The sequence below is a fragment of the Salmo salar genome, chromosome ssa16 (genome assembly GCF_905237065.1).
Source record: "Salmo salar chromosome ssa16, Ssal_v3.1, whole genome shotgun sequence".
Lineage (NCBI taxonomy): Eukaryota > Metazoa > Chordata > Actinopteri > Salmoniformes > Salmonidae > Salmo > Salmo salar.
In genome coordinates, this window is record NC_059457.1 from 35,051,853 (window position 1) to 35,077,436 (window position 25,584).

The 25,584-nt window shown below is 44.9% G+C and overlaps 2 protein-coding genes across 7 annotated transcripts; both read right to left on the reverse strand.

Annotated features, from left to right (window-relative positions):
* Nucleotides 1-132: 132 nt before the first annotated feature.
* On the reverse strand, nt 133-10,274 carry exoc3l1 (exocyst complex component 3-like 1). 2 transcript variants are annotated; one of them, XM_014148901.2, is made up of 14 exons: nt 10,163-10,274; nt 9,620-9,834; nt 8,901-9,076; nt 8,056-8,275; nt 7,410-7,828; nt 6,883-7,172; nt 6,012-6,129; nt 2,564-2,689; nt 2,305-2,405; nt 2,013-2,129; nt 1,525-1,801; nt 1,279-1,437; nt 928-1,061; nt 133-735 (listed from the first exon to the last, which is right to left on the reverse strand). In XM_014148901.2, the coding sequence occupies exons 2-14, from the start codon at nt 9,657-9,659 to the stop codon at nt 549-551; spliced, it is 2,364 nt and encodes a 787-aa protein (XP_014004376.1). In that variant the 5' UTR covers nt 9,660-9,834; nt 10,163-10,274; the 3' UTR covers nt 133-548. The 2 variants fall into 2 exon arrangements, with proteins under 2 accessions (XP_014004376.1, XP_014004379.1); XM_014148904.2 differs by lacking the exons at nt 8,901-9,076; nt 9,620-9,834; nt 10,163-10,274 and having other exon boundaries at nt 7,410-7,823; nt 8,056-8,241.
* Nucleotides 10,275-12,096: 1,822 nt separating this feature from the next.
* LOC106573654 (anillin) lies at nt 12,097-25,284 on the reverse strand. 5 transcript variants are annotated; one of them, XM_014148898.2, is made up of 16 exons: nt 17,855-17,875; nt 17,623-17,717; nt 17,140-17,277; nt 16,785-16,920; nt 16,391-16,576; nt 16,061-16,187; nt 15,683-15,731; nt 15,493-15,549; nt 15,337-15,369; nt 15,052-15,073; nt 14,848-14,957; nt 14,380-14,433; nt 13,990-14,076; nt 13,758-13,865; nt 13,459-13,604; nt 12,097-13,196 (listed from the first exon to the last, which is right to left on the reverse strand). In XM_014148898.2, exons 3-16 carry the CDS (start codon nt 17,140-17,142, stop codon nt 13,031-13,033), a joined length of 1,284 nt encoding a protein of 427 aa, XP_014004373.1. In that variant the 5' UTR covers nt 17,143-17,277; nt 17,623-17,717; nt 17,855-17,875; the 3' UTR covers nt 12,097-13,030. The 5 variants fall into 5 exon arrangements, 3 of the variants coding, with proteins under 3 accessions (XP_014004373.1, XP_045553154.1, XP_014004374.1); XM_045697198.1 differs by lacking the exon at nt 14,380-14,433; XR_006759743.1 differs by lacking the exons at nt 12,097-13,196; nt 13,459-13,604; nt 13,758-13,865; ... (6 more) ...; nt 15,683-15,731; nt 16,061-16,187 and adding exons at nt 20,751-20,865; nt 21,368-21,460; nt 21,652-21,827; ... (2 more) ...; nt 24,737-24,831; nt 25,031-25,280 and having other exon boundaries at nt 16,462-16,576; nt 17,855-18,168.
* Nucleotides 25,285-25,584: the final 300 nt, after the last annotated feature.

Here is a 25,584-nt window from a genome sequence, read left to right on the forward strand (position 1 = left end):
GTCACATGACTAGTGTCAAATTAACCCCCTGTAATCTGAGTGCTTCTGCTCTTTTTTCTGGCAGTGTACACTTGTCATTGTAACAATCAGATTCATCAACTATTTTTCCAAGTAAAAAATAACGAAATCCACTGATTTTCATTTAGAATGTATTGTTCATATGAATATACATACAATTATTTATACAGTAAAATACATCACATTACAGGTGCCCCACGATTTTCTGTAGGTACAGTCTCTTGTGGTAATCAATTCAGAACATCAAACTGATTGATTGAAATTACATTGGAATTGTAATGTATTCATTAAGACCATCTCACCAGACAATGTCCATAGTACCACCCTGTGAAGCTGGACAAGCATTTCACTGCATCTGCAATAACACTTGCTAAACTGTGTACAAGACCAATAAGCATAGATTTGAACTCTGCAGACCATCAAGCTTGATATACAATCCACTGTGTGGTGGATGGATGTATTATAAAGTTGATATAACTTATGAATCACAAGCTGTGTGTTGTGTGGATTTAAAGGCCGCAAAATTGTAGTCAGGCACACTTGGCAGTAGGCAGACAGAATGGCATGCTAGGAGTTGGGACCAGGATGTCAGAGAAGATGGGTCGATAGCCAGCAGGAAGAGGAGGAGTGCTCTGCTCCAGGAGGTCCAGAACTGTACCCCTCACATCCCTGGAGACATCCCCCCTAACATCCAGCAATACTGACACATGCTCATCACTGAGGGGCACAGACAGAAGAGAGAAGACCAACACAGAAGATCAACACCTGACTACTGAAGAGACAGCTGTACAAGTGTCCCTGATATAATCATATCTCAGGAGTGAGGTCATTAAGGCAAATGTTAGATTTGTTAAAAAAATACATGAATTGATTTACAGGAAATTGATATGGTAAGGATTGTGTGTATACCTGATATCAGGGTACTTGGCCACCAGTCCAGACACCTCGAGCGTAAGCATGCTAGGGTCTTTAAGCCGGATGAAGTCAGCCAGAACAGGCAGTAAAGCCATTGGGTTCACCTCACTCACTGATCCCTCCACTTCCTAAACAGACACAGTGCATGCATGAAAATAGAATACTGTAAATAAAATGGTGTAGTGAATAAAAATGAAGGAAGGGGTGGGTATATGTTGAGTATGGTGTGGTGCGGGTTGGGTATGTAGTCCATGGAAAGTGGGATAGAGGACAGAGCAGAGCTGGGCCGAGTGTCGCACTAAACTGGGTGTCACTGGGTGTGGTTAAACTCAAGGCTATCCTCACCACCAGACCCTGGAAGAGATCCCTCAGATGCTGGGCATCCAGTGCCATTCTCTGGGCCAGCTGGCACCGCTCCTCTGCATTCCGACACACCAGCCTCTTCTGCATAAACACCCTCACATACTCCACCACCGTCAGCCACTGGCACTCTTCCTGCAAACGCTACAGGAACAGGGAGGGGTCAACAATACCATACAGGAGACTAGTATAAGTCAGCTACAGACTCATTTGATTGTCAAAGAGCCTGACCTGCCGGCAGGGTGGGCGAACACGACTATACAGCTCAAAATGGCGCTCCAGGACTCCACATAACTTCAGGGTAACCGTGACGTCTCCCTGGGCCAGCCAGGAGCGAGACAGTAGCCCCTGCAGGAAGGGCTGGAGCTCTAGCAGCAGCTGGTCCATCACCAGGCGGCAGGCCCTCCTCACTGCCCGGTCCAGAGCAGCAAGGGGGCCGGGGGGAGTCCGGGAGAACCTGCTGGCTGAACGGGACGAGAGCTGCTGCTGCAAACTCTCTGTGGAGGTCCTGAGGAGAGGAGAGGATAGGAAAGGGGGAGAAACAGAAGAGAGGAGGGGAGGGGGAGAAGAGGAAAGGAGTTGAGAGGAGAGGCAAGGAGTCTTGAACAAACTGTATAATATACTGCATGTATGTGTGTACACATACTCACATTGATGAACGTACAGATGAACAGAAACAGATAGCACTGACAAAAATAAAACAATGTACAGAAGCTCACTTGAGGATGATGCAGTTGCTAATAGAGGCCAGTAGATAATGGAGGTAGAACTTGTTTTGATTTGTGCTCTGATCCCTGCGGTGCTCCTTCCCAAATTCCACAAGAGCCTCCCGAAACCTGGAAACAGGGAGACGGAATGAGAGACTTACATGATGGAAAGAGAACGAGGACCCCGTATTTAATTGCAGTTACAATAAAATATGATAGGTTGCATTAGACCTTAAATGTGTGAAAAGTATCACAGATTTTGTGCCAAGTTCTCAAACATACTGACATAAGAACACTGACCCACCTATTGAGGAGGTTCTCCATCTCATAGAGCCCCATCTGTATGGTCTGATCCCGAAGTGATTCACTAACCATCAGAGCCACCCGTGCATTCTCCTCCAGCATCTAACACAACCACAACACAAACACAATATCAGTCCAACTCAATCACCGGCCTCAAAACAAACACAACATTGCCACAACTCATGTATCTGCATAGAAATATAGTTTAACCACATTTTAAACCAATATTAATGTAGAGGTAGTGAGGTATGTATGTTTACCTGTGTGATGATGGTTGGCAGGCTGGTGAGGTAAAAGCCTTCGTGGTCAGTGTCTGGTTCCTGGTCTCTCTGCCAGTCTGTCAGCTCCACCTCCAGGGCCTTATGCATCCACTCAGACACACTTTTCTACAGCACAAAACACACTCCACTCAACCACACTTTTCTACAGCACAAAACACACTCCACTCAACCACACTTTTCTACAGCACAAAACACACTCCACTCAACCACACTCTTCTACAGCACAATACACACTCCACTCAACCACACTTTTCTACAGCACAATACACACTCCACTCAACCACACTTTTCTACAGCACAATACACACTCCACTCAACCACACTTTTCTACAGCACAATACACACTCCACTCAACCACACTTTTCTACAGCACAATACACACTCCACTCCACCACACTTTTCTACAGCACAATACACACTCCACTCAACCACACTCTTCTACAGCACAATACACACTCCACCACACTTTTCTACAGCACAATACACACTCCACTCAACCACACTCTTCTACAGCACAATACACACTCCACTCCACCACACTTTTCTACAGCACAATACACACTCAACCACACTTTTCTACAGCACAATACACACTCCACTCAACCACACTCTTCTACAGCACAATACACACTCCACTCAACCACACTCTTCTACAGCACAATACACACTCCACCACACTCTTCTACAGCACAATACACACTCCACTCAACCACACTTTTCTACAGCACAATACACACTCCACCACACTCTTCTACAGCACAATACACACTCCACTCCACCACACTCTTCTACAGCACAATACACACTCCACTCCACCACACTCTTCTACAGCACAATACACACTCCACTCCACCACACTCTTCTACAGCACAATACACACTCCACTCAACCACACTCTTCTACAGCACAATACACACTCCACTCCACCACACTCTTCTACAGCACAATACACACTCCACTCCACCACACTCTTCTACAGCACAATACACACTCCACTCAACCACACTCTTCTACAGCACAATACACACTCCACTCAACCACACTCTTCTACAGCACAATACACACTCCACTCAACCACACTCTTCTACAGCACAATACACACTCCACCACACTCTTCTACAGCACAATACACACTCCACTCCACCACACTCTTCTACAGCACAATACACACTCCACTCCACCACACTCTTCTACAGCACAATACACACTCCACTCCACCACACTCTTCTACAGCACAATACACACTCCACTCAACCACACTTTTCTACAGCACAATACACACTCCACTCAACCACACTCTTCTACAGCACAATACACACTCCACTCAACCACACTCTTCTACAGCACAATACACACTCCACCACCACACTCTTCTACAGCACAAAACACACTCCACCACACTCTTTCTACAGCACAATACACACTCCACTCCACCACACTCTTCTACAGCACAATACACACTCCACTCCAACCACACTTTTCTACAGCACAATACACACTCCACTCAACCACACTCTTCTACAGCACAAAACACACTCCACCACACTTTTCTACAGCACAATACACACTCCACTCAACCACACTCTTCTACAGCACAAAACACACTCCACCACACTTTTCTACAGCACAATACACACTCCACTCAACCACACTCTTCTACAGCACAATACACACTCCACCACACTTTTCTACAGCACAATACACACTCCACTCAACCACACTTTTCTACAGCACAATACACACTCCACTCAACCACACTCTTCTACAGCACAATACACACTCCACTCAACCACACTCTTCTACAGCACAATACACACTCCACTCAACCACACTCTTCTACAGCACAATACACACTCCACCACACTCTTCTACAGCACAATACACACTCCACCACACTCTTCTACAGCACAATACACACTCCACCACACTCTTCTACAGCACAATACACACTCCACTCCACCACACTCTTCTACAGCACAATACACACTCCACTCCACCACACTCTTCTACAGCACAATACACACTCCACTCAACCACACTCTTCTACAGCACAATACACACTCCACTCAACCACACTCTTCTACAGCACAAAACACACTCCACTCAACCACACTCTTCTACAGCACAAAACACACTCCACCACACTTTTCTACAGCACAATACACACTCCACTCAACCACACTCTTCTACAGCACAAAACACACTCCACCACACTTTTCTACAGCACAATACACACTCCACTCAACCACACTTTTCTACAGCACAATACACACTCCACTCAACCACACTTTTCTACAGCACAATACACACTCCACTCAACCACACTTTTCTACAGCACAATACACACTCCACCACACTCTTCTACAGCACAATACACACTCCACTCAACCACACTTTTCTACAGCACAATACACACTCCACTCAACCACACTCTTCTACAGCACAATACACACTCCACTCAACCACACTTTTCTACAGCACAATACACACTCCACTCAACCACACTTTTCTACAGCACAATACACACTCCACTCAACCACACTCTTCTACAGCACAATACACACTCCACTCAACCACACTTTTCTACAGCACAATACACACTCCACTCAACCACACTCTTCTACAGCACAATACACACTCCACTCAACCACACTTTTCTACAGCACAATACACACTCCACTCAACCACACTCTTCTACAGCACAATACACACTCCACTCAACCCCACTTTTCTACAGCACAATACACACTCCACTCAACCACACTTTTCTACAGCACAATAAAACACAAACACCACAGGGGCCTCCTGAGTGGCTCAGCGGTCTAAGCCACGGCATCGCAGTGCTAGAGGCGTTACTACAGACCCGGGTTCATTTCCGGGCTGTGCCACAACCGGCCGTGGCTGGGAGTCCCATGGGAAGGCGCACAATTGGCCCAGCGTCGTACGGGTTGGGGGAGGGTTTGGCCGGGGCGGCTTTACTTGGCTCATCGCACTCTAGCGACTCCTTGTGGTGGGCCGGGTGCCTGCAGGCTGACCCCGGTTGCCAGTTGAACAGTGTTTCCTCTGACACATTGGTGCAGCTGGCTTCCGGGTTAAGCTGGCGGGTTTTAAGGAGCGCGGTTAGGCGGGTCATGTTTCGGAAGATGCATGACTTCACCATCGCCTCTCCCGAGTCCATTGGGGAGTTGCAGAAATGAGACAAGATCAAAAATTGGGGAGAAAAAGGGGGTAAAATACAACAACAACAAAAAACACAAACTCCACTGAGACAGAGAGGTATATCCCACACCACAGTGCACGTGCACAGAGGCATTAGTACACAGACATACAGGCACACTGACAAACAAACAAATAGACAGACCTAGTTAGAAACACAGATAGATAGGCAGGCAGACAGACAACTCAGAGACCCAGAAGTCTCACCCACCCGCACACTGTGTACATATTTGTTCTGCAGCTGTTCCAGACTCTCCTGGGTGATCAGGGGTCCCAGCTCCTCTGACTCCATCTCCACCATTAGGTCTGGATGCCCCATCATATCTGAGCTGCACACATACAGTACACACTGATCACGCCAAAACAACTCTACACTCGTTAACAACTAGGGTTGCAAAGCTACCGTAATTTACCAAAGTTACCGAAGTCTTCAGTAATTTTGGTAATCAACAGAAAATCGATTGCAATCTATGGTAACTTTGGTCATTTATACTTGAATAACTTAAATTATATATAGCATTAATTTGTCCATATTGTCCATGAGTTTCTAGTAGATAGATCATATGGTTCAAGAGAAAATAGCCTAATTAATGAAAAAGCATTTAAATCAACAATAGCATTATTGACTTTTTTCACAACTGCCACCAGTTTGACACAAAAACATTGACAACAAATACATAGACAATGCCATAGTCAAATAAATAAAAATATAAAGGATATTTCATTCTCAACCCCCTGTATTGAACACCAATGGTATTATGGTTTATATTTAGGATAATGTTTTACAGCTTTGTCATTCAATGTTTTATTTTGAAATCATCTTATGTAATTATTTCATATAATAATGGGATAAGGCCAGACAGAGGGCCAGAGATAATTACAGACACCTGTGATAACCTGAAGTACGCAAAAGGGCCACTAAATGTCTTGTGATAGAATACATAAAATCCTTGAAAGATACCAAAATTCTGTAAGTTTACTGGTAAACTTATAAAGTTTCCAGTAATATACCCTCCTTTTGCAACCCTATTAACACACAAAAACATATTTTGTCTCAAATTGTTTGGTCTATATTTGCTCACCTGTTGTAGATGTGTAGGACCCAGTTAAGAATAGCAAAGATCTCCCCGCTCTCCAGCTCCCATCCACTGACCTGGCCCAGGTGTGACTGTAGACAGCGGTGGCAGGCGCGGAGGTAGGCCCTGGTCAGGTTATAGTGGGGCGGAACGCAGTGGTCCAGCAGGTGGCGCACCGTGGCCAGGTCTCCCATGATCCCGTGCTGCAGGGCAGACAGGTGGCCTGCAAGGCCAGGCCCACGGGTGTGCAGGTAAGAGACGCTACGGAAACGTGCAGACACCGCCTCTTCCAACACCTAACAGAGTATAACATCACTGTAAAGCACCAGTGCAATGCTACTATCAAAACATAAGGAAAACCATCCCTGTATCTCATTAACATAGGACCTAGACCTATTGCATCATGTTCTATTCCAGTCATGTATTGTGTTGTACAATTCTACTTGCATAGCAATGTGGGCTCTTGAATGATGCTCAACCCTATCATTGAATCTCACTGTATTCAACTAGCGTACATACAAGTCTAGACATACTTGGAAGAAGCGCTCCCTCCAGCAGCGTGGCCGTCCTGGGGGAAGAGGCCTGCTGTGCCCCCCTGCACGTCCTCTCTCCTCCAGCATGGCCTGATCCAGCGCCTCCTCTCGCTCCACAATCCTCACAGCAGACACAAATGGTGTAGGGTTCTGCCGGGCTAAAGCCAGTCCACTCCCCACCACTGCCCACAGCTCCTTCCCCAGAGCCTCCACCAGCTTTCCAACGCCTGAGAAGTAGTTCCTGACCAGCTCCTCATCCTGGGCACTGAGGGCTGTCCCTGCTGTCCCAGGGGCCCCTGCTCCATGGAGCTGCCACAGGACATCATCCTGCCAGCACTCCAGCTCCATCAAACGGGCATGGGCCTCCAGGAGCCGGCGAGACTCCACCAGCCTCTCTGTCTCCGATACCATGCTCTGTACTGACAGGTAACAAGGGAGACACTGTAGTTTTAGCCAAGTTACAGATTGACATAGTTATTGAAGTGTAGGCTGAAAGGGAGTCATTCAATTTTTCCTTAAGGAACAGGATATGTGCATTTATGTGAGTCTCTCTGAAATTTCAATGATGTTTTATATGAACAGATTCATGAAATATTTTGACAGTTGTGAAGCTACAGAACCAAGGAAGCTGTTGGGGCAGTCTCACCAGAGTAGAGGCGTGGCAGGTTGCTAACGGCAGCAAGGAGTTGACAGTGATTGACAGAGACCTCTCGCATCATCTCCAGAGCCTTGACTCCCTCTGCGTTTCTGCTGGACTCCACCCCTGCCTTCCCCAGGGCATGGGACACCTCTTTCAGCTCTGCCCGGGCCTCACGAAGCTGCTCCAGACCCCAGCCCACCCCCTCTAGGTAGGACTGGACCACTGACTGGAAGAAAGGCAACATATGTAGGATCTCACAATCAGAAAATCAATCAAGGCACAAGTGGAAGTGCCATATAATAATAATTTGGTGGGTGCTTATATTTGTCCTATTTCACACATGTACAAGTGTGTATTATACAAATGTGTGAATTGGAAATGTGTTTTTTACATATACTAACTCCCCCTGAAACACCCTCAGAGAGTGCTGGTACGGCCAGGGTCTGCCATTATCAACGGCGAGTCTTGAGCTATTAGACCAGGGCTGCCCAACCCCCTACCCAGAGATCTACTGTCCTGTAGGTTTTCAGTCCAACCCTAATTTAGCGTATCTGATTCAGCTAGTTAAGGTCTTGTTGAGCAGCTAATTAGTAGAACCAGGTGTGTTCAATTGGGGTTGGACTGAACCCACAGGACCGTAGATCTCCAGGAAGAGGGTTGGGCAGCCCTGATTTAGGCCATCGACAGATTTTTCACCTTAACATATATTATGTTAACATCGACACAGATTAATAACCTGCCATCACATAAACAATTAGAAAAATCAATTTCTCCCCCAAGTTTTTATAATTTCATGTGGAAAGTGACAATAGCCTCTAGTGAGAGCAGGTGTGTTTATAGTTACAGAATACCTTGAGTCTTGACTGGATGGACGAGGTCCTCTGGCTTTCCCTTTTGCGGTACTGTCCTAACCTCTCCAGATGCTCAGGGCGACAGAACACACCCGATGCCCACTTCAGGGCCGCGCCCCGGGCCAAGCTCTCTGCCCTCTCTGCCTCTGGCCACACCTCTGGGAGCGCTGCCGCATCTGTCAATCACACGTAAACAAGCTCAATTCACCAGACGTTATGTGACAGGAGGATCCACGTGAAAGTATACATCTCCATCTGTCTTTATAGAAGAAAATCCCTGTTTTGTTCAGCTTGTATGTGTGTGGGGACATGAGCGATTATGAGTCAATGGAGAGCAGCACGGTGTGTTAATCCGTGTGTCTGTGTGCAATTTAAACAAACAGCTCTGTCTCTGTCTCACTGGTGGTCATGAGACAGATATGTTTACTACAAGCATTAAATGTGACATCAGCATTTCTGCCGCACAATAAACCTATGGAAAATGAGACTAATGCATTCGTTAACAGCACCATCATGCTTGAAATACAGAAAATAATACGCTTCTTCGGTCTTAAAACACAGAAATAATTACATTTGGAGAGGATGAGAGATATACATGCAAATGTATTACGATCTATTCTTTCCTCTGTTGTGAGTTAGTGAGAAGTGGGTGTTGGTTAGAGTCAGTGGGTACAGTCTGTTTTGGTTGTTAGCAGTGTGTGTAGAGTAGACGTCTGTACCTTCAGGTTTGTCACCACCATTCTTGTCTCTGTCTGACATTTAAGTTCAGTTCAGTGGTCCGCCTGTCCACCACCAACAGTGGCCTACCCAGAGGGCCAGAACACCACTGAACGAGGAGGATGATCAGAGCCCGAAAGAGAGCGAAGGGGTGGAGGAACGAAGGCACATATCCATTGTACTGACGGCCTTCCTCTCACACTCCCAGACACATCCTCTACGCAGAGGCCGGCAGGAAGGGAGGGAGAGGGGGCAAAGAGGGGGAGGGCAAGAGGGAGGGGACTCCAGCCAAAAGACAAAATCCAGATGGATGGGGGAAAAGGGGGAGAGCTAGGGGGTTATGGTCTTGTGTCGAAGAGTGCCGCTCTGTGTCTGAAATTATTATTTTCCTTTACGGGCAAATGAATTTTATACATACTCGTTGATAGAAAAATGCATGCATACAGTACTTGCCATTAGAAATGAATGGGAAAACTCTATTCCATATTTGTAAGACATTGTAGTTTGTAAAGCAGCTCAATAGAATGAGTGAATTATGTACTAACCTTAAGCTGTGCATTGGTCTCTCTGAGGAGCGAAGTCCCAGTAAAGTCCTCTGATCCTCCACAGCTGTTGAGATCTGGGACAAACTAGGGACGTTTCACAACTGCTACCTCTAAAGGGAGTTTGTTTATTTGTGTATCAGTCAAGGCCTCTGACCTCTCCCCACGTCTGTGTTTACATCTCCTCGTTTCCTGGACCTCTTCAAAACACACGGAACTATGCCAAGTGGCCCAGACACTAGCCAACAACAGCCTCAGTGGGGGTATTATTACAGCCTTGGTATTCGTGATGGGATTTCTTACAACTATTTTCCTTTCCAGTTTGTAACACAATCCAGTTGATGCAGCTTCCACAAATCAGTGAGGCAGCCAATTAGAGTTTATTTGATGTAAAGACTCCTGTACCATGTCTTTAGTGGTTCATATGCCAAGTACCATAATGGGTTGAGGCCAGGTATCTAACAAAACAAAAGACTAAGAGAAACATCCCAAATATGACAGCAACAGATTGGGGAGAGGATGTTATATTGTCTCCTCTCAGGGTGGGACTGTTGTACTTTCAAGGCCAGTGCCCCATTGTTCTTACTGTATCTTACTGACCACCCGGATCACTAAAGTCACTGGATGTCTATCATTACTTCCCCCACAACATTGGCCTTGTGTGCACTGGGCATCTCACCACTCATGTCAATGTTATGCTAGCTATAGGCCCAGTATGCATACCAAATTACATCATATTGCCTACAAAGTGCACTACTTTTGATCAGGTCCCACATAGTACACTACATTTTAGGACCCCAGTTTTCTGGCTGAACACAACACTTTGAGGCGTGGTCTGTACAGATGTGTACCCCTGCGCCACTCCTTCACTGTCATCACCTTGAGCTGAGAACAGCCCCACCTCCACCCAGAGGGGCTCAAGGGAACAGGAAGTCTATTTCTGTAGTAGTAAACCAAACACAGGGAGTACTTCCTGTCTGGCATTCCTGACCTGGGCTGAGTTCCTGCTCCACTCCAATCCCATTCACTTAAAGGCCCAGTGCAGTCATAAATGTAATTATCCTGTTTAATATACACATTTCCACACTAGGAGGTTGGAATAATACTGTTAAATTAGATTTTAATGCCCTTTTAGTGTAGGCGTTGTTTGAAAAGCCTGCCCGAAATTTCAGGCTGTTTTGGTGGGACGGGTTTTTTGCCTGCCTGGTGACATCACCAGGTGTCAAACCAGTTTATGTAAACTGGGTGGTTCGAGCTCTGAATGCCGAATGGCTGACAGCCATGGTATATGAGACCGTATACCACGGGTATGACAAAAACATATTTTTACTGCTCTAATTACGTTGGTAACCAGTTTATAATAGCAATAAGGCACCCTGGGGGTTTGTGATATATGGCCAATATACCACGGCTAAGGGCTGTGTCCAGATACTCCGTGTTGTGCCTTCGAACAGCCCTTAGCCGTGGTATATTGGTCATATACCACATCCCCTCGGGCCTTATTGCTTAAAATAGACCAATAAGAGTTGCAAACCTTCTTGCCACTCCCATAGTCCTAGCAAAATTCTTGCTTGAAAAATTACTCTTTGCTAAGAAGCTATTTTGTTTATTTTTGGCCAATTCAATTGAAAACAATCACAGTAAGTTACTTCATTGTAACCCAGAAATTATTTTATAGAAATTGAGATACAAACTGCTGCATTGTGCCTTTAATACTTAACTGTCATAAACACAGCCAATGGCTAGCTCTTTCATATTGTAATATTGCCATCACTATATTAAAATAGAGAAATATTGGTCATTAAGGTCACACTGCATTGTGTGTGTCAGCTTTAAAGACTTTGCGGACAATAAATGCTATATTTGAGCCCATGGGGCTTTGAACAACAAAATGCCACGCAAACTGCAGGGACATAAAACAAATTCATCAGATAATGTACACTATTAGAGACATTTTTATTATTTACTTCATCAAATCAACTGCATATAAGAATGTTGACAGGTAGCTGATTACATCCACATACAAAAAGAGAATGACAGATTGACAGCAAATACATCAAGGGGAAGGGGAATAGGTTAACTACAGAGTCTACAGACAGCAGCTACATTCATCATGTCCCTTTAGGGTCCTACTGGGATTTATCATCAGATGAGGCACTAACATTATACTGAACATCTCCTTCGGACGTACATCATTCTATACTCTCCTTTGCCTTGCCTGGGTAGCTGCCATCTTTGTGGTCTGACCCCTGTTGTGTTATGCATAACACAGCACTAGATTTTGAATGAAGGAACTCATAAACGGTCAGTATTTTCAACCTCGAAGCAGGTTGTCAAGTACAATACTATAACTCAACTTGCACTGCAATTCTACTTAAATCACTAAATTAATGAGTTTTTAGATTAGGTATTTATATCTTTTAGGTAGACTATATTATTTCTGAGAGACATATTTCCACACTTTAGAGGGTATTACAGCAATGCTGTAGTACTGAAATAATGTTGTCCAGTAGCCATGTCATGCTTTGTAGTGTTTGGCTTATCAGAATTATAACTACACTATTGGACTAATCATCCGTTTAGTGTTAGGGCTCTTCTGCACTAGCTTTGATACTTATTCAGTAGTGTTTCTAGATTATATGGATGTAGTTAATTATCCACTTCAAGCTCAGTTAAATAGTATATAATGCTAATAGACCACAAGATGGAGCTCTATTTCAAAGAGCTATTCAAAGTGACAAATCTAAGGCAAAAATATCACCACGTATAAAATAACCTCCCAATGGTAATTATAAGAATCCATAAAGATATATATAAAGATATAGAGAGAGAGCTATATAAAGATATAGCATAGCATTATATAATAGTGTGTTACAGACTGCTCTCCCTTATGTTCCCACTGCTGGCCCGAGTGTTGGGCTGTGCTCCAGCATGGTTCAGGGCTCGGTGAGTCCAGGTATGCAGGTCCAGGAGAACCTGGTTCAGCTTCTCCATCCAGTCCCCTCGATCCTCCCGCGTATCTGCTGAGAACCAGCACCTGAAGAACAGAGAGATCATGGAACAGAGATTGGATTCAACACTTAATGAGAATACTGAAATGTCATGCTAGATCTATAAAGATACACCACTGTCTATGACACACACAGATAGGCTTACTTTAGCAGGATCTGTCATTCACAAAACATTCATATTGAAGACATTCATGACCACTTGTTGTCAAGGAATGGTAATTTGCTTGTATCATGTGAGTAGTTGTTACTTTACAGTTCATGCTAGACAACTATGAAATATCATCTTACTTGGCCAGAGCACGCTGGTCATCCTGTTGTGCAGTCTGGATGCCACTGACCAGATCAAAAGTATAAGCGCGAGCACAGGAGTCCCTCTTCACTGGCTTCACACTTTGACTAGAGGAACTAAACAAAGAGATGCTGCCTTCTGCTGCCTGCAAGCACAACAGACAGAACAGTAGAGGGAATAACAGAATATTTTTAAGAGTTCAATGACCTTAAGAAATATCAAGTCAGGGTGTAACTTGGTCTATGAGAAATAGAACCAAGAGCTCCAGTCTATAGTCATATGTCAATTCAATGCCCACCTTGCTGCCCTGGTCACTGGGGTGGTTCCAATAGGACATGTGGTTTCCCTCCAGGACAAAGAAGCGTCGATGCCAAGCTCCAAATCCCTTCACCACCTCAAACATTGTCTGAATGGAAGGAGAAGGGAGAAAGAAGGGGTGGGTGGAAGATGAAATACCGTAAAGAAAGTATAGAGGACAGGAGCAGGATAATTCACAGCAGAGATCCCAATGAAACAAAACAGTAACTCACAAGGATGCCCTGGTGTTGGACGTTAGAGTGGCTCGCGCTGTCTAATCGCAGGTAGATGTTTCCCTCTAGTGGAGATAGGAAGGGCACCTGTGTAGAGAGGAGGGGGAACTAGCAGGACATGGATGCCAGGGTTGTGCTGCTTGTAATAGTTCATCTAGCTAGGGAGGTAAACAAAACATGCAGTGGAAAGCAATATGCAATGATTGTATTTTGCTCTAAGTCATAGGAACATACATTTATTTCTACACACATCTACCTATAGAGTACGCCATCACTGATATTGAAGCCAGTGTAGCTAAGACTAATTATTGGTTGCTGGCTACACACTCAGAGGCATGAAAGGAGTCAAATGGAAAAGCAAAGAGAAAAGAGAAAAAGTGAGAGCTAAACCTTTTCCTGAAACTCATCTCCCAGGAGTCTCCTGATTTTGCCTTCAAACTTTATCTGTGCACAAGTGGAGAGACAGCACAGGGGGTGGTAAAGGTTACATCACCAGTGATCCCCACCCAGACACTGGAAAATTTTAAACCAAAAACAAAAGTCATGTGAGGAAATGACAACCATTCCGATCTGTATATCGCAACTGAAAGAATTAAAATGGGTGGAAAAATCTGAAATGTGACATGACAGATTCAATCAAATGGTAACCCACATCCTCAAGTGACAGTGAGTGAAACAAGCTGGCAATCAGGTGGTTCAAAATAAAAAAGGACAAGATAAAACCATGGAATGCAGTGACAAAAACATCAATCCCCACATCTTCCCATACTGCAGTAAAAATATCCGATACACAATCATCCAGGCTGGAGCACTGCAGCAGGTCTGACTGTGACGTGCAGCCAGGTGAGGTGAGTCTACCTTGTCCAGGGGGAACTTGCTCTGGCCCAGGGAGGCCAGGGAGATCTTGTGAGAACCAACCAGAGCGAAGTGGCTGGTGCGCCGGGTGTTCAGGGCTGGCATGGTAGAAGCTGTGGGCGGTTGATTTGATCCAAATCAAAAACTGCCACCACTCAGGATGAATGTTATCTTCAGATAATATGCAACCGGGACAATAATACTTACATGTCACACTGTGGTTGGATCTCTGTTGAAAAGCAACAAGAAAACATTTTCAGATGAGAAATGTGTAACAGGTAAGGAAAAAGGGTTGGTGCCTATCCATCTCTGTTCCAAATGAAATGCATGTGTGCCTTTCTGCACTCTTACTGATCAAATATGTACTCTCTGATATCCCAGATCAATAGTGTCCTAACATATACAGCATTTCATTGAAAAGGGTCATGCAGATACATACACAGTGAGTGGGACATTTCAAGTACTAGGCAGATAAGAAAGCCAATCACTCACCTTTATGGTGCTTAGAAGCTTCCTTGGGGTGATCTTAAAGAAGAACGTCGTAAGATCAGAAATTTGCTTTCGTGCAGAACACTCGTGTATAATACTTCATTGTAATCTATAGAACATTGGGCAGAATTTCTTAAATCAGAAGATTAGCTCACTCACCCTTGATCTGGAGGAGCTGCGGAGATCCACATCACAGGTGTTCCCTGAGGTGTGGGACTGAGTAATAGAAGACCGTTTGGAAATAATACATACAACCTATTAACACCTTTCTCATCATTGACCCTTTATTGTAAAGATTTACTAATAGACCCGTTTTAGGTGACACATTCAGTAATACGTTCCATCTCACCAGGCTGTAGACCTCCACATCAATCTCAAAGTTGGAGTGAATGTCCTCCCTGAAGGGACACAGTACAGAATCAGAAAGACTTGGACAGACGAGGGGTGACAGCTATTTCAGCAGTAATACAGTAGACATTACATAAGCATCTCCTTCAAGGCACGGACAGACCGGTAGGCCGTAATTTGCAAACTGATTCTACATGTTGAAATGGGCCAAAATGATGGCTATCAGTCGTCCACCGGCGGGTAGTCTCTATAACACACGCGCCGACAGCAAGCAAATAGTGAACAAACAGCCCCCTACTGTATAGAGCGTCAATCGAGTTGTCACCTTTACTCCTAACTAATAACTTCCTCCATATGTGGAACCAGTGGCGGGACTCACAGGGTGATCGAGGTGGGGAAGGAGATGGTATCTCCATTCTGGGCGTCCGCTGCAGTGGCCAACGGGGTCGCAACAATGTTGCAGGGTCCATAGCGAATCAGGACAAAGAAATAGTGAGTTGGACGACCTTTAGGGAGGAAAGAAATATTAGATTAGTTGTTCATTAACCATCTGGTATGGTGTCTTGAGCTGACCATGAATTGGACTATACCGTTTTGTGCATTTAACCTAAATGAAGAGGCAAACAACTAACCTCTGCAGCTGGCAGATTCAAAATAAACTTTACATTATAAAGGTGACAACATGCGTAGCCTATCGGATGGTAGGTACCTGTTTGTGTGCGGGCTGAGCAGACAAACTCCACCTTGAGAGGTAGCTGGACACTGTTGATGCTGACGGTGCCCCTGCAGGGCTGCTGGGACATGCTGGAGTCCCCCTCAGCATCCTCTAACTCCCCTGAGACCCCCCTCTCCCTCAGTCTGGACACCTCAGCCAGCATGGCCGCCCGCTTCTCACCTGACACAGAGAGAGAGGGGACAGTCAGATTACAATACAATGGAGACTAATCAAGAGGTTCATCATTCACTCCAGAATAGAAGGATTTGGGAGGGAAAGGACAGGAATAACCATAGGACAGAGATAGAGTTTGTGTAGAAACTAACTGAGCAGATGGAAAAACTGGAATCATGGCACTAGAAGGTGGATATGACCAGCGGCGACTCACATGAGACGAGCAGTAGTTTCTCAGCCTCGGCCTCCTCTAGGGAACCCCTGCCGTGGTCCTCATCAGTGCAGCAGCTCAGGGCCTGCAAAGTCTGATTGATGACCGTCTGCAGCTTGGCAGCCTCCTCATTCAGAACCTGACCAATCACAGCACTACAGGATATTCACTCCACCCAGCCATAATCATTTAAATAATATTTCTTTACAGTGTCAGAGGCATAGTTATGTTATCCATGTGGTACATTTGTCAATGCCTTCACATAAAGGAACGTTTTGGATAATATGCTACACTGGTAGTCTCGCTCCATAACACAGAAGACACACTAGACTCAACCGCTCCAAGTTGTACTACAGACCATGATCCTGTCCTTGGTGTTGACAGTTTGCTGGGGGCGGGACTTCTCAGCCGCACGCCTCTGCAACCCTGGGGTTACACTCTGAATAGCTGGCTTGGTGCTCTGCTTCTGGGTACGGTAGGCATCGATGCTGTCAATCTATCAATGACAAAACACATTGGAGTCATCAGTCACAGGTAGAAATCACAAGCCAATCATTTTTGTTGTTGCACTTTTTACCCCAATTTCTTGATAGTCAATTGGTAGTTACAGTCTTGTCCCATCACTGCAACTCCTGTACAGACTCAGGAGAGGCGAAGGTCAAGACCCGCGCGTCCCCCGAAACACAACCCCACCAAGCCGCACTGCTTCCTGACACACTGCTTGCTTAACCCGGAAGCCAGCCGCACCAACGTGTCGGAGGAAACACCGTACAACCGGCGACCCTGTCAGCGTGCAGGACAGAGTTTTGGATACCCTGGTGTAGAGGACATGATGACTCACCTGTAGAGAGGGACACTGACAGCAGGGGGAGTGGTCAGCTCCTCAGGAGTCAGCGGTAGGGATGGTGGGGTGGCTGGCTGACTAGCTGCAAGTCTCTGCAGGGATATTAAAACACTTAGATGTCAATTTGGAAGTGTAAAACACTCAAAGCTTTGAAACCGCAGGGCAACACTTTCAGAATCAGATTGAACAAGGTGACCCTGGCGCCCTCTGTCTGTCTGCAGAGCCTTACCATTGGAGTCACCACAGCTTCCACAGACCTGCTGAGAGGAGAGAGGATGCAGATAGGTGGGAGGGTCAGCAGCTCATCTGCACTGGAGTCCAGTTCCCTGGTCTCTTCCAGGTCTTCACCCTCCTCAGCTTTCTCCTTGTCCAACTCTGTGTCCGTTTTCTCCTTTCTGCGCATCACTGTGGCTATGCCAGTGTCATAATCCTCAGTGCCCTCCTCCTCCTCCCTTCCCTGGGCAGCAGCCTCCAGTATGTCCTTAAACATCAGGTCAATCATCTCAGCAGTGTTGGTTTCATCTTGAGAGCTCAGCTCAGCCTCTGTGGATAAATCCCCATATGCAGTAAGTTAACATTCAAACAAACTATTGCTGTAGTATGTCTGGGACCTGGTTATCCAACTTGTAACAAATATTTCAAATGGCTCATTATTTGGTTGTTCAGTGTAATAAATTATGACAGGTGGTGGCAGTGACCCATTGAACCGATTGTTTAGAATGGAGTGCACTGCAGACAGTAAAATATGACCAGTATCTTTATAACCCAGGTGTGTAAGCGACTGCATGTACAGTGCCTTCAGACAGTATTCGCACCCCTAGACTTTTTCCACATTTTGTTGTTACAGGCAGACTGAATTTAAATTGGATTCAATTGAGATTGTGTGTCACTGGCCTACTCACAATACCCCTTAATCTCAAAGTGGAATTATGGTTTTTCAACATGATTACAAATTATTAACAAATTTAAAGCTCAAATGTCTTGAGTCAATAGGTACTCAACCCCTTTTATGGCAAGCCTAAAAATGTGCTTAACAAGTTTGCGATAATGTTTTAAAAAAAATTGAATGACTACCTCATCTCTGTACCCCACAGACACAGATAATTGTAAGGTCTCTCAGTCAAGAAATTAATTTCAAACACAGATTCAACCAAAGACCTGGGAGGTTTTCCAATGCCTCGCAAAGAGCACCTATTGGTAGATGGGTAAAAATAAAAAAAGCAGACATTGAATATCCCTTTGAGCATGGTGAAGTTATTAATTACACTTTGGATGGTGTATCAATACACACAGGTGTCCTTCCTAACTCAGTTGCTGGAGAGCAAGGAAACTGCTCAGATTTCACCATGAAACCAATGGTGACAGTTAAGAGTTTAATGGCTTGATAGGAGAAAACTGAGGATGGATCAACAACATTGTAGTTACTCCACAATACTAACCTAATTGACAGAGCGAAAAGGAAGCCTATACAGAATACAAATATTCAAAAACATGCATCCTGTTTGCAACAAGGCACTAAAGTAATAGTGCACAAAATGTGGCAAAGCAATTAACTTTGTCCTGAATACGTGTTTTGTTTGAGGCAGACACTGGGAGATTAATTCAGCTTTCAGCAGGACAATAACCTAAAACACATATCTACACTGGAGTTGCTTACTACTAAGACAGTGAATGTTCCTGAGTGGCTGGCTAGTTAGTTTGGACTGAAATCTGCTTAAAAATCTATGGCAAGGCCTGAAAATGATTGTTTAGCAATGATTAAGAACCAATTTGACAGAGCATGAAGAATTTTGAAGATAATATGTTACACAATCCAGGTGTGGAAAGCTCTTAGAGACTTGCCCAGAAACACTCACAGCTGTAATCGCTGCCAAAGGTGCATCTACAAAGTATTGATTCAGGGGTGTGAATACTTATCTAAATGATATATTTCTGTATTTAATTTTCAATAATGTGCAAAAATGACTAAACATATTTTCACGTTGTCATTATGGAGTAGTGTGTGTGTAGATGGGTTCGAGGAAAAAAATCTATTTCATCCATTTTGAATTCAGGCTGTAACAACAATGTGGAATAAGTCAAGGGGTATGAATATACTTTCTAAAATCACTGTAAGAACCCAAATTGTTTATTTATCACCTCACCAACTTGTGCCAACAGCCCTAGACCACATTTGTCTCACCTGACATACTCTCTCTTCTTCAGCTAGATGAGGAGTCCAGCTCACACAGGGCCTAGTCATTGATCATTTCTGGCTCCAGAGTAAAGGTGAATTTCTTTAGCTCTTTTGCCTCTGACTGCAGTTCACAAGTCTGTTCCTCATTTGTATGCAGCTCAGTCTTCCTGTTCCCTGTTTGATGAGTTTGTGGTCAACCCCTGCTTATGACCCAAAACAGAACCCCCCTCCCCTGGTTTTCAACTTCAGCAGACGCCACACCCTGGACCTCATCTACAAGACTTTCTGGCTTCCCTCGTTCTTCAAATCCAGAAGATTCCATCTTCTCTTGCTCCTGACATAATGGGAACCCAACCTTCTCTAGTGGGGACCCCACTTCCATCTGCTCCTCACCTACAAAGTACCCCATCTCTTCAACTAGTGGGGACCTCATCTTCTAGTGGGGACTTCATCTTCCCCTTCTCTTCCTCTATCGTGGACCCTACCTCCATTGACACTTGCTTATCATCTAAAAGGGAATGGAACTCATCATCCAACTGTTCACCTATATAGAACTTCACACCCCTCTGCTTCTCACTAAGGACTGAACCTCTTTCCTCCTGCTTGTTACTAGCAGAAGACTCTGCCTTGTCCTGCTCTTTCACTACAGGACCCTCTGCTGCCTCATGTCGTTTATCTGGCAGAGCATTTCCCTGACAAATGTCCAGAGTGCACTCCGCCTCCTCTGTCATTCGTCTCCTCCACCTCTTGTGGTGGGACATCCATGTTGTAAACTGAGGCTCTCATCACCTGTTGTATAATCAATCTCACACCTCTCTTCTACACTGACATTTGCACAAAACTCAGATTGACTAACAGGAACAGTTAGATTTTTTTCAACATATACCGTTAAAGTGTCTCCAAGCTCTTCATCTGTAATACATTGACTTCTCCTCTTGCAGTGTCTTACCAATGTCTTGGATCGGAAGCTCCACTCCATGGATCTTAGCAGTGACAGAAGTCTCGGTAAAGCTGCCATCCTTCACCCAGAGAGTCTCATCACCAGTCACATTGAGGTCTGCCTGCTGGACAAAACATTTTTTTTTTTTTTATAGCTCAGGCCAAAATACAAGCAAGCACCTTTGTTCCTCTCATGCACACATCTATGCAGCCTTTTGTAATACACATATTACAAAAAGGTACTGTGCCACTATGTGAAGGACCAGGTGAACCCTATACCCGATTACCATTCACATGACTTTGAAGAGGACAATGATGGTCAGTGACACCTGTGACATTGAGACACCCCGGTTTCTCCGCAGAACTAGTTACACCCAGTCCAATGTCCATATATGTAAACTCACATTCCATGGTTGGAACGGTGGCCACTGCAGTCTCCTGCTATAGCCAACCATCATCCGAGGGGAGGATGAGGAGACGGGTGGGGTCACCCTCTAATGATCTCACAACAAATACCATTGTTCTATCAGGAACCGAGTACTTGAGCTCAACCAAAGAGCCACAAACATAACCCTTAAGAACAATATTCCATTACCAGACACAAGGGGAGGGTAACACCAAACTTACCTCAGTCAGTGAGGAATCAGAGTATGTTTGCTTTAGAAAGACATTCTCTGCGATTGGCTGGGACCTCAAGAGACGCAGCTCCTCCTCCCTTTCCTGATTGGTCAGACAAATAGAAGCCTTTAGACAGACACTTCCCAGGAATCTGAACAATTGTGTAATATCAACATTTCAGCATTGCATACCTCTAGATAAGCTCCTGCTATTCTCAAGAGAGTTGGTGAGCACACAAACCACATTGAAAATCTTACTTCACTGCCTGAAGTGTGTGTGTGAGTGGCACAGACCTGGCGTATGTAGGAGGCTTGCTTGGAGCTGGGTGTTTCACTGTCCTCAAGTTTAAGCTGTAAGTTGGTAACGGCGTTGGAGAGGGTACGGGGGCAGCAGTTTCCTGGCAGAGGGCTGGCCGGACGGGTGGTGGGGGCGTTAAACCGCTCCACCCGTGAGCTGAATTCTGCCTCACCTGAAAAACAGACCAGATGCTCCTATCATACAACAACCTCAGAGCAGACAAGTGTTCTCCCTCACATTCAATGACTGATAATGATTCAGTCTTTACATTGGCAAGTGAGTGTGGCACACTGTGTAAAGAAGCATTAAAGGTGAATGTGTAAGATTACTCACCAATAAGATGGTTCTCTTTGAACCCTTCCTGGATTATAATGGATGGTACCCCAGACCCTGGATCAGACAGGCATCTCGGAGCCAGTAGAGGCCCTCCTACAAACAAAACAACTACCGTTGGTCACTGTTTCTCCATGACTACAGATCTAAGTATTGCAAGTAGGTTATTTTAGGAGGGAGAGTTATCAAATCAAACTTGGTCACATGCTCCAAATACAACAATGCAGAGTTAAAAAGTACAAAAAAAAATTCTAAACAGAAAATAGTAACACAATGAATATCAATAAAGAGGCTATAATACAAGGATAGCCCTTGATCATGATGACTCTCAGTACCATTACATAAGTCAATGGAAGAATGTGTTTTCTGTACAGGGAAGTTTTATAAGACTCCCAACGCTTGGTCTGAACATTAAAATGCATTGCTTGCTGTATGGTTGTTGAAGCACTTTGACCTTTTCTTTCATATCGGCAAGAAATAATCTTCAAATAACAAAAGGTTAAATTGATACACCTTTATAGGGTCAGGGTTCCCACGCAGCCATATGTTTCATGTTACAGTGTTTGTTTACAGGAAAACAGACAGAAAACAGAGTGGACTACCTGTGCAAATTAGCTATGTGCATCTCCGAACACCTGTGTGTAAATCCGGAAGTCGAACGACAGAAACATGTTGTCACTGAAAAATACTGCAACTATTAAAACACTGTACAGTAACTGTGTACTTTGCATTTGTGAAATTTTGAAGTGATATTAAAATAGAGGGTTTTAAGTTTTCAGAACCATACCACATTTGAGAATTGATTCACGTTTAGATGGAGTGTTTGGCCATTTTGGCTGCCAGAGCCAGTTCGCCTTTAAACAGAACATGCAAGGTCCTTGAGCTATAAGGAGTAAGGCTCCTTTAGTCCATTATTGGGCGACATAAACATCCCTTTTTCAGGACCCTGTCTTTCAAAGATAATTCGTAAAAATCCAAATAACTTCACAGATGTTCATTATAAAGGGTTTAAACACTGTTTCCAATGCTTGTTCAATGAACCATAAACACTTAATGAACATGCACCTGTGGAACAGTCATTAAGACATTAACAGCTTACAGGCAGTAGGCAATTAAGGTCACAGTTATGAAAACTTAGGACAAAGAAGAGGCCTTTCTACTGACTCTGAAAAACACAAAAAATAGCTGCCCAGGGTCCCTGCTTATCTGCGTGAACGTGTCTTAGGCACACTGCAAGGAGGCATGAGGACTGCAGATGTGGCCAGTGCAATAAATTGCAATGTCCGTACTGTGAGACGCCTAAGACAGCGCTACAGGGAGACAGGACGGACTGCTGATCGTCCTCGCAGTGGCAGACCACGTGTAACAACACCTGCACAGGATCGGTACATCCGAACCTCACACCTGCGGGACAGGTACAGGATGGCAACAACAACTGCCCGAGTTACACCAGAAACGCACAATCCCTCCATCAGTGCTCAGACTGTCCGCAATAGGCTGACAGAGGCTGGACTGAGGGCTTGTAGGCCTGTTGTAAGGCAGGTCCTCAGACATCACCGGCAACAACGTCGCCTATGGGCACAAACCCACCGCCACTGGACCAGACAGGATTGGCAAAAAGCGCTCTTCACTGTCGAGTCGCGGTTTTGTCTCACCAGGGGGTGAGGGTCGGTTTCACGTTTATCGGCCTGTACTCTGGAGCGGGATCGATTTAGAGGTGGAGGGTCCGTCATGGTCTGGGGCGGTGTGTCACAGCATCATCGGACTGAGCTTGTTGTCAATGCAGGCAATCTCAATGCTGTGCGTTACAGGGAAGACATCCTCCTCCCTCATGTGGTAGCCTTCCTGCAGGCTCATCCTGACATGACCCTCCAGCATGATAATGCCACCAGCCATACTGCTCGTTCTGTGCGTGATTTCCTGCAAGACAGGAATGTCAGTGTTCTGCCATGGCCAGCGAAGAGCCCAGATCTCAATCCCATTGAGCACGTCTGGGACCTGTTGGATCGGAGGGTGAGGGCTAGGGCCATTCCCCCCAGAAATGCCCAGAAACTTGCAGGAGCCTTGGAGGAAGAGTGGGGTAACATCTCACAGCAAGAACTGGCAAATCTGGTGCAGTCAATGAGGAGATGCATTGCAGTACTTAATGCAGCTGGTGGCCACACCAGATACTGACTGTTACTTTTGATTTAGACCCCCCCCCCTTTGTTCAGGGACACATTATTCCATTTCTGTTAATCACATGTCCAGTTTATGTCTCAGTTGTTGAATCTTGTTATGTTCATACAAATGTTTACACATGTTAAGTTTGCTGAAAATAAACACAGTTGACAGTGAGAGGACATTTCTTTTTTTTGCTGAGTTTACAAGTAGATAGTTCAGGTAATATGTACATGTAGGTATGGGTAAAAGTGACTAGGCAATCAGGATAGATAATATAAATAAAGAGATTAGCAGCAGCATATCTTATCTTACCCTCACGTCTCTGGGTTAGTTGCTGTACTCTGGAGCGGACAGAGCAGAGAGCAGGGGTGTCTGGCTTCACCTCCAGCTCTGCACAGCAGAGGTGGTCTCTTGATGAAGAACTCTTGTTTGGGCTGACGTTCTCCTCGCCCAACAACTTCAGGCGACGCCTCTTCTGAACATCATTGACCTCTAAGACAGGATAAGGAAGTTCATAATAACGGCTATGCCCCAACACTGCACTGTTAGTTAGGTGTTTGTTAGTTACACAGACAACACACTCACCTGACGAGGGGACATTGTCCTCTGTGTCAGACAGAGGGTCTCTCTGTCTCTTCAAAGCTGTCGACAACCCACTTCGATGTTTACTATCCATGCTCCTATAAAATAAACACCAAATGAAGTGCAGTGCCTAGCTAGCTATCGATTATGCAAATTAGCTAACTATCTGATTTACCCAGCAGCAGGTTCAGCTACGAGCCTGCTGCATACTGCTGCTAGCTATCTAGGGTTAGCTAACGGAGGTGGCTGAAACGACTTAACGTTAGCTAAAATGTGTAGGATATAACATCCTCTTACGTTAACAGAAGTGTCAGTGTGTGGCAAACAAGTCACGTCTGGGCATACATTGCAGTGAAGATTCAAACGACTTTGTTTATTCGACGCCTTTCCTACTTTGAATTTCAGCGGGTTTTAGACGTACGTCTGTTGTGCTTGAACACCTCGCCATAAGACTACCGTAACGCCAAGCTTTAGTGCGCAATACTTTTGGTATTGTATTTATGGTAGGTAGACGAATAACTTCCAGAGCGGAAGAGACAAGGAACTTCAATCTAACTAACTTCATTAGATCCGTGAAGTCTCCCAAACTCTCGATTTGTCTTATTGTCACATACAACTAAAATCCAATACAAGTCAACAGTAAACATGTTGTCCCCCACGAATGATGCAGGGCCCCCATTTGGGCCAATTAGTGAAATCAATTCAAGCACCAACGGGACAGGAGATATACTCGTTCAAAGTTTGGAATTTTAGTTGATTACTGTAGCGCCCCCAATTGGGCTTATCAGTGTAGGTTTTTAAATGTCGGATCTCAAGTTTCGGCTAAATTGGACCAGAGGTGTCTGATATAT